An 8,877-nucleotide genomic window follows, 5' to 3' on the forward strand; every position below is an offset into this window, starting at 1 on the left:
TGAGGACGGGGCATGAGTCATGCTCGGGTAGCTCAGATGGTAGAGCACTTGCCCGTGAAAGGCAAAGATCCAGAGTTCGAGTCTTGATCTAGCAAACAGTTTTAATCTGCCAGGAAGTTTCATATTGGCACAGACTCCACTGTAGAGTGAAAATCTCATTCTGGAAACATCCCCCAGGCTGTGGCTAAGCCATGTCTCTGCAATATCCTTTCTTCCAGGAGTGTTAGTTCTGCAACGTTCGCAAGAGAGTGTCTGTGAAGTTTGGAAGGTAGGAGACGAGGTACTGATGGAATGAAGACTGTGAGGATGGGGTGTGAATTGTGCTTGGGTAGCTCAGATGGTAAAGCACTTGTCTGTGAAAGGCAAAGGTCCCAAGTTCGAATCTAGGCCTGGCACACAGTTTTAATCTTCCAGGAAGTTTCATGTCAGCGCACACTCCACTGCAGAGTGAAAATCTCATTCTGGAAATTTCTTTATGCTTTATTCAACTGCTGTGGGACATAGGTCATCAGATCCACCCCTCAGCTAATTCTTGAATCAATGCACAGCCAAGTGCATGAGTAATTGCATCACGTGACAGTGTGAATTCATTCTCATAATTTAAAAAAATACAAAAAAAGTAGAATCAACACCTGACTAGTTGGTAAGAATCCTTTAATTTACTGAACACATCTTTGCACTCTGACTTTCGATAAAACTTAAGCCCTTTTGTCAATAGGTGAATGAGAGGTCATCACATCCCTGCAAATTTTGGTGCAAACTTCTTATAATAATTTGCTAGGCCCTAAAACCTGTTACTCCTTCTTTATAAGAATTGTTAGAAAATCCTGTATGGCTTTTACTAATCTAGGTGCCCATCCAGATTACCACATGAGGAATTACATGTTGTAAATATTATACTTCCTGTACTCCAAAATTACACTTCTCTATATTAGGTGTTAGGTGCACTGTGCAAAATCTCTTAAACACCTCCATCAGTTATAAACATGTTCTTCCATACCCCTCGCAAAGACTGTTGTCATCCAAATACATCGTACATTGACTTGGCTTTAACCCTTGTAAAACTAGAGTTAATGAATGCTGAATGTGGCTGGTGCACTCTTAATCCAAGTGGCATATTCTAATATTGGTATTATCCCATCCCACAGGAACTGTAAATACCCTTTTTGACTTGTCATCCAGTGCTGCTTCTCACTGATGATAGCTACTTCTTAGATACACGGCGGAGAAATACCCACACTGTCTCCAGATTATCCACAGCTACCATTATATTTGGGATTGGATTAGCATTGATAATTGCATGCCTCTTGATATATGTATAACCACAACAAAACCAATACACTTTTATGCCACCTGTACTCTTATTTCGGAATGATCACCACTAGTCCCAAAAGACTGGTACTTTTCTCAATAATACCATCCCATAATTGTTGTTTAATGAACTCTTCCATAACTGGTTGCATATGATGTGGTGTTCTGTATTGTTTACAGTACATAGACAGTTCATTCCCAATTGAGATTCTATGCTGTGTCACCAGAATCACTGGTAAAGACCCATGAGAATAATACAGATGCTCAAACTGTACTGACAACTTCTCCTTTGCTAACTTTTCCACTCCTTGCTAATGTTTTACCTTTCCCTGTAATACAGTGAAAATGGCAGGCTGCCTAAGCTTAGGGTCCAGATTTTCTGTATCCAAATCATCTTCCTTTAAAATTTCCAAATTGGTGACCATCGGCACTTCAGACAAGTCCATGTTGTTGTGTATGACCTCGGACACAATGGTTAAGAGAGGTGGACTTCAAAGTGGTGTGGCAACTGTTGTTGTCGGAAAGCTGTACAGGAGCAGAACTGATTAGCGAACAAGTTAATACAGTAAACAGAAGATTATGTAACTTGTATCTCCAAGCGTATGAAGACTCATTGTAATGAATGTGGGAAGAAATAAAGTTCAGCTGTTAATATTAACAAGGAAGAAGAGGCTTTCTGAACTAAGCAAAAGCAATGACTAGGTGGCATCTGCGTAATACCATGTAGCAAAGTGGCTCCAAGTGTGAGTGCCCTTGTGGCTGCCACCAGCCTACCTATATTGTGATGGTAGAGGGCACTCATAGCCCAGAGCCACTGGTGAGTAGCTCAGCAGATGTGCTCCACTTAGTCTACCAAATCCTGCATGACCACCAGTGGCGTCTGACAGGAACTACTGTTATATTGCCAGTTTAAAGATGCTGGTGGGGTCGTATCAATAAGTGATACCACACATGTCTATGGTACCAAAGTTATCTAATTTAACGAGCACTATCTGCCCACCATCCTATAACTGCACATGTGCCACAGTTCTGCATACAAAACACTATATGTTAACCAGCTCCTCATTCTCTTTTAGTGGACCAACCATAAATTGTATGTTTACTGCTAAATCTACATTGTATGTTCACTGCTAAATCAGCTTCTAAACTCATCCATAGGAATATTCCTGTATTTTATAATAATTTATCATACAAATTTACCAATTAAGTCCCAAATTAATATTTTTTTTTTTAAATTGAATTTTTTTATTCCTTAACTATAATGTACATAGTGTATGAACCACAATAAGTACAAAAGTTGCCAAAGAATATTTATACATGCTGATATAATGGTCGTCCTCAAAATAGGACACTGGGATCTAACAGTATCATATAGCATACTAAACTGTATTCAAGTCTTAACTATTTATTTCTTGTGAAATGGTACAAAACACTTTACACAGTGTTGCACAGCATTTAACACAATATGTTTTTGGTTTCCCATTGCATTTAGCTCTTACACATCTTCTTTGGGTGCTTCTTTTGTCAATCATATGACCAATTCCATCAAACCTGATGTCTGGTATCACTCTCAACTGACTTGATGGGTATTCCATTGGACGTCCAGTATTCGGTCTTCCAGTGTCCAGTTTCAGGTATGTAACTGTAACAGCACGTCTGAAATCCAGTAAATCCAGTTATTTTTCCCATGTACTAGTCTGTAGAAGAGCCAGGAATTTACGAGGGCCATTTCCAGCATATGTGTAAATACAACCCAGTACCATTTTTTTCCCTCTAATTACTGTCGCATATTTTCCAACTAACTAGTCACGGTGGTCAACACCTCCCATGTACACGTTGTACGACTTCAAAACGGCAGGTTGTTGCACTTGTGTCTTCTTACTTGCTTATCTACTGTACCGCTTAGCTGCTCCCAAAGGTTCAACTTTGTCAAAATTTGTACCAATTGTGACGCATCTGTTGTCATGCCATCGAACAAATAAGACTTCACCATTCCTGTAGAGCTGGTAGTCATAGTTTCCTTGAACTGTCTTTTTCAGTTCATTGCTGCTCAGTAGTGGACAGTCACCAACTTGATCATCTCTGACAGTCCCAATTGCTCAAAAACCCAAATTTCTCAGATGAATCAGAAGATCTCTACTAGTGAAGAAATTGTCAAAGTACACACAGTGATTCTCTGGTTTTTCAATGCAGTCCAGCATGTTTAGGACTATTCTTGATCCCAATAGTAGGTCATTCCTTGCAGTATCTTCTGGATCCTTTCCACAGTATAAATCAAATTTAAAAAAGTGCCACTTGCACCACAGAGAGACGACAACTTATAGCCAAATCTAATAGGCTTGCCTCGGATAAACTGTTTCAGCCCACTTCGTCCATAGTATTTGTCTATCATTTCGTCAATTGACAAATTTTCCTCAGATAGTACAAATTTTTGAAGAGATTCATTTATCATTTTCAAGAGAGGTCTAATTTTGAATCCGTGATTGTGTTTGTTTTCATTGTCTAAGTCATTATCTTGAAAATGAAGCCATGTTTTCAACTTCTGATATTTATTCCTTGACATAGCTGTCTTTATAATTGGTATGCCAACATCTTCATCTTGAGACCAGTATAGCTTCTCAGCAGGGAGCTTATGGTAGCCAGCAAAAAGAAGAAATCCGACAAAGACCTTCACTTCTTCAACTGTGAGGATAAAATCCTGCATATTATTCATATTTACTGCATATCTCACGGTTTCTTTCACTATGAACTCATATATGTTTTCGTTCATCAGTTCTTCAAACATCTCCTTCAGAGTCAAGCTAGAAAGTTGTTCCTTCAGTTCCTCTCTCTTTGTGCTGATGTCATGATCACTAGTTTGAGACAACTTTGTATAAACTGGAGGTGTCTTTTTCCAATTGCTTTTCTCATCAGTAAGACGTGTCTTCTTTGATTTACTTCTGGAAACTTAGGATGTACTTGGCAGTGAAGTATTACATACAGTTTCTTTGTTATTCTCTGATGCAACATAATGTAATTCAATAGCCCCTGGCACATCTGAGACTTCCACGGTTCCAGTAACATCATCTGGACCTTCTTCATCGGTCATACAGCCTACTTCAAGAGGACATACAGTGATATCAGTATGGTCCTGATCATCTGACACCGCATTATAGAATGCGTCACTGTTTATTCTTTCTTCTATTTCTTCGTTAGTGAGGTATCTATCTCGTCTGAAGGCCATTATAATCTACATAAAATGAAATGAAATAAAATGTAATAAAATAAAGTGAAATGAAAGAATAATACATTAGCACAAACTACAGAAAAGGGAATGTGTAAGTACCTCTGTCCATCTGGAACTGTATTATTTACTAATGGTAAAAATGACCACGTTCTAAAAAGAAAATACATCAGCAGTAGCAGAGTTTCATATTTGAACGTGCAGCAGTACAAATGACTGAAATGATAACACCAAGCCCCAGTGTCCTATTTCGAGTACACCAAATTTTATAACAATGGAAAACAATGAATATAACTCCAATCGAGCTAACAATGCAAGTAGTTTAAAAGACACATTGTTGACTATAAATAATCACAAAAAGATCTTTGCCACATATTTCATATATTACTAAATTGTTGATAAAGTAAATACCTGTAATAACGAAAAGTGTGCCTTAGTATTCAGTAATCAATTAATGGTAGGATTTATTGCTTTTAATTTCCTGTAAGTATAGATTTGTTATAAAAAGCATCAACAAATGACGTAGAACAGTAATAGTTGCAAATTAATAATTTATTGTGCATTTATAAGTAAATATGTGCTCTGTCCTCAAAATAGGACACTGGTACTTAATGGGTTAACCCTTGGTCGCCTTGCATGCAGTCTCATTGGTTCCTTTTTCTGGAGAGAAGAAACTTGTGTGAGTGAGACCCTGACAGCAGTTTACCCTAGATGAAACAATGTTCTATTGAGTTCCACTATACACTACCCAAAGTCACTTTCAGCATGATGGTCATGTAAGAACTCTAAATCTAAAATCACACAGTGATGATAACCTACAATAAGCAAAACTTCTGTGCATCGCACAGTGATGATAACCTACAATAAGCAAAACTTCTTTGCATCTCCAGAAATATTTTGATCCCACATGACAAACCATTATCATCAATCCTAGTGAATGCGTGTCATTACCATGTACTCCACGTAACTTACATCACAATGTACTCAACCTCCAATTACTCTTGAGGTCCAAACTTGCCAAAGACTCTTGTGTTCAATAAAAACTTCTGTTCTCTTCCACCTACAAACTAATTTATCAAAATTCTGCCTCTGCTCTCATTTTAGGTGTGCTGAAATTCGCTGTGAGTGCCATTTGGTGGCCCTGGACCCCCATTGCCGTTTAATGGTAGGTTATGATTCCTGTTCCATGTTCGTTTATTATGCCCCTTATTAGACTTGTGTCTACAATTGTGTTCCCATTGCCCTACTCACCCACACTTCCTAAACTGTGGCTGACAGCACTCTAGGCATATACAGCATGACCCCTACAAATGATAACACTTGACTTCCCCAGAAAAAAATTCCCCTTCTACACCAGTCTTGAGTCACTGCATCTATTTCTTCCAATGCTGTTGCCATTGCTATGGTGCCTCCTCAGTCTTTAGTACTTCGTCCCTACTTTTCTTGAGATTTCAGATGACAACCCCTGCAAAAACACAGCCAATGCTCTTTGTTCTACCTCATGTAGTAGGATCCTGTTAGCATCATCACCTTCTGTCAGCTCATATATAATCATGTGTTCAAAACTCTCAAAGGACTCACCCTGATTCTGTGACACATTGTTCAATGTCTAAAACTAATCTACCTCCCCCATCACTACACCAATCCTGTCTTCAGAATTTTGAATATCTGAGCATTCTTCAACTTTTTATGATATGTATATTTTGGAATCTCCAACCAAATGTTACTTTCCCATATGTGACAACTGCTCCTCCAATGAAAATACCAGATTTGGGCATGTAAATAGGTGCCTATAAATGGCAACAGATCTTCCCCTGCTTTATTTGCTTAAGGAAAAACTGGGCTAGTGGTATTAGCATCTTGTATAGGTACTGTGTTTGTGCCATCTGATTCAGTGAGGTGTGAACCCCCATTTGGCTGAATTCTATTGCTTGCTAGGCCTTGTATGAAGCAAGCCTATTTTAAATTCGCGTACCAGTTCTAATGCACCTTTTAATTGTGCTGTGATCATCAGTCTGGTGACTGCCTCTCTGAATGATTTTGATAATTCATCTATTTGACCTCCCCACTATAGAATTACTTACCCTGGGTGTTGTCTGCCATGAAACATCTGACAAGGGTAAGAATCAGTGATACACTTATACGAATAAATTTCTTGTAGGATTACCTTTACATGTTCTCAATTATTATATCTATGCTGGCCAGTTAATTTTTCCTAGCGTATTCTCAAGTTTTAGATTTGGTGCATGTAATAAGAATGATGTATCATCTGTTCATACTACTTCAAATGCTGCATTCATTTTCCAGTAACTCCCCAAGTTCAAACTTAATCCCAGTAAATGGCTTATTCACTAATACATTAGCAGCAAAGGATGCACTGGTGCCGCTAACTTCAGAACTGCCGGCTGCAGTCATCTTACACCAGTAAAGTATGTTATACATAGAGTGTTAAAACTATTGCTGTTGTTGCCTACCTGAGTTCTTTGTATTGGTGATGCAGTAATTCTGCTGGTTTCCCTTGTAGTTCCTTCAACAAGTATTTTTTCCTCTTTTATTGGGTGTCTTGCAACTTGTCTGGCTTGGATAAATTCATCAAGTTTTTGCTGGTATCTTAGGATGGCTTCTGCTTCTTTTAACCTGTTCTACTGGCCTAGACATCAATCTTCTTTCTGTACACAGTTCAAGGGACTGACTCCAATAGTCTTCCCTACTTCTCCTCTGGTATTCTACCACCTTACTCCCTGCATTGGAATGTCTCTACACAACACTCCAAACACCTGGCACCAAATTTTTTTGTCATATCCCGGATCAGGTCTAGTCACCAGATTATGTATTTCACAGTGAAATCAGAGCATTGACAACTGTTTTTATTGTGACATGAAGTCTACTAAGTAACCTTTAACATGGTGAAAGGGGAAAGTCTCCTACATCACTTAGCACAGGTGATTCCAAAACAGAGAGGAGTGATCATGATTCAGAGGAAGTGAATAGGGCTGCACTCAAGGTTTTGATTCAAAAACAATTTATTTTTGCAGTAGTTTAACCTTATTTGCAAAGGTATCTTACAGTGGTTGTATATCCTTGGGAATCAATGAGTACTTCCTAACAGTCTGTACTGTAGGTTTTTCAAGTAACTCCCCTTCCTGTGTTGTATCTTGCTCTCAGAGATGAGCAGTCTGCTCTTTCTGACAACACACAGTCAACTACCTTACCCACAATTGGAGACAAGTGCAAGCCAGCACTTGTTTCTCCCTATATTATGAAAGAAAGAAAATATCAACTACTACTCGTTGTGATTCTCAATTGTGTATAGACTTATCAGGGCCTTACCATGGCTGACTTTAAGGCTTGACTGTGGTAAGGCTCTCTGGAAGACTTGATGTCTGACTGGTACTGTAGTGATTAATAGGTAATGCAGCAGCTGACTCCTTACTCTATGTCCTAGCCACCTGTATACTGATTTTTTTTTCAGAAGCTCTTGGACAAGTTCCTCCCATAGACTCACTTTCCCCTGACCCTTTGAAGTTTTTCTTAGGGACTGAAAGTTTTCCAGAATCATTCTACCCAATATGAACGTATTTCTCTTTGCTGGTTGCTGTCACCAAGTGCTGCATGTAAGCGGGCCCTTGGAATTGTTATTTGACTTCCTGTCAGCAATTACAACAAGGCTGCTTTCTTGGCTGGCTTTCAATTTTTCTTACCTCATACAGAGCTCAAGAAACACATTTTTGTGAGTTTACACTGCGCCTGTGTGTTGTCTGACATTCTGTTGTCTAACATTGCTGTTAACTGAAGTTCCCTTTTTAGCAGCCATCACATGCAATACAGTAGTGCTGCCTCAGCAGAAGGCCATGGCTCTGGCAGCCAGCAGGATTACACTGCAGTTGCCATGAACAGCATGCCAGCCATGCTTAGTGATGCCATGCGCTGAACCCAGTACTCTTTGAGTCACTTGGAGTACTGGACAAAAACACTGTAGAGTAGATCCTCTCTAGATGGCTCCACCTCTAGACCCTGAAACATTAGATCTGCTGGCTTGTAGACCAATGGCTAGCTGATGACACTACTAGATGAAATTAGGGCTGCTTGGCCCCACATTGGTCTGCACCTGTGATGGAGACTGTTATGGTATTGGCTGTAGTCAGAAGCCCAGGAATCAGTTGCAGTATGAATACAAGCCCTGCTAAGGGCTAAGCAGCAAGTATTTCTAGCCTACCTCCGTTGATGTAAGTGACTATGAAAGCATAGCATGGAGCCACTGAATGTGGAAGTCCAGTTTGCTGACATGGTAGGGGTGCTTATTGCAGGGTGCTATGCAAGCAGTAGGACTTCATAGGCAGCCT

At 39.4% G+C, this 8,877-nt stretch overlaps 1 protein-coding gene across 1 annotated transcript; it reads right to left on the minus strand.

The window, feature by feature from the left end:
* Positions 1-3,520: 3,520 nt before the first annotated feature.
* On the minus strand, positions 3,521-4,534 carry LOC124594556 (piggyBac transposable element-derived protein 3-like). The gene is made up of 2 exons (XM_047132928.1): positions 4,292-4,534; positions 3,521-4,198 (listed from the first exon to the last, which is right to left on the minus strand). Exons 1-2 carry the CDS (start codon positions 4,532-4,534, stop codon positions 3,521-3,523), a joined length of 921 nt encoding a protein of 306 aa, XP_046988884.1.
* Positions 4,535-8,877: the final 4,343 nt, after the last annotated feature.

This window comes from Schistocerca americana, chromosome 2 (assembly GCF_021461395.2).
Source record: "Schistocerca americana isolate TAMUIC-IGC-003095 chromosome 2, iqSchAmer2.1, whole genome shotgun sequence".
Classification (NCBI taxonomy): domain Eukaryota; kingdom Metazoa; phylum Arthropoda; class Insecta; order Orthoptera; family Acrididae; genus Schistocerca; species Schistocerca americana.

Coding starts and splice junctions, on each gene's coding strand:
- LOC124594556 (XM_047132928.1), bottom strand. CDS start 4,534: ATGGCCTTCAGACGAGATAGATACCTCACTAACGAAGAAATAGAAGAA. Junction 4,199..4,291: donor CAGAGAATAACAAAGAAACT/GTATGTAATACT, acceptor AATTGGAAAAAG/ACACCTCCAGTTTATACAAA.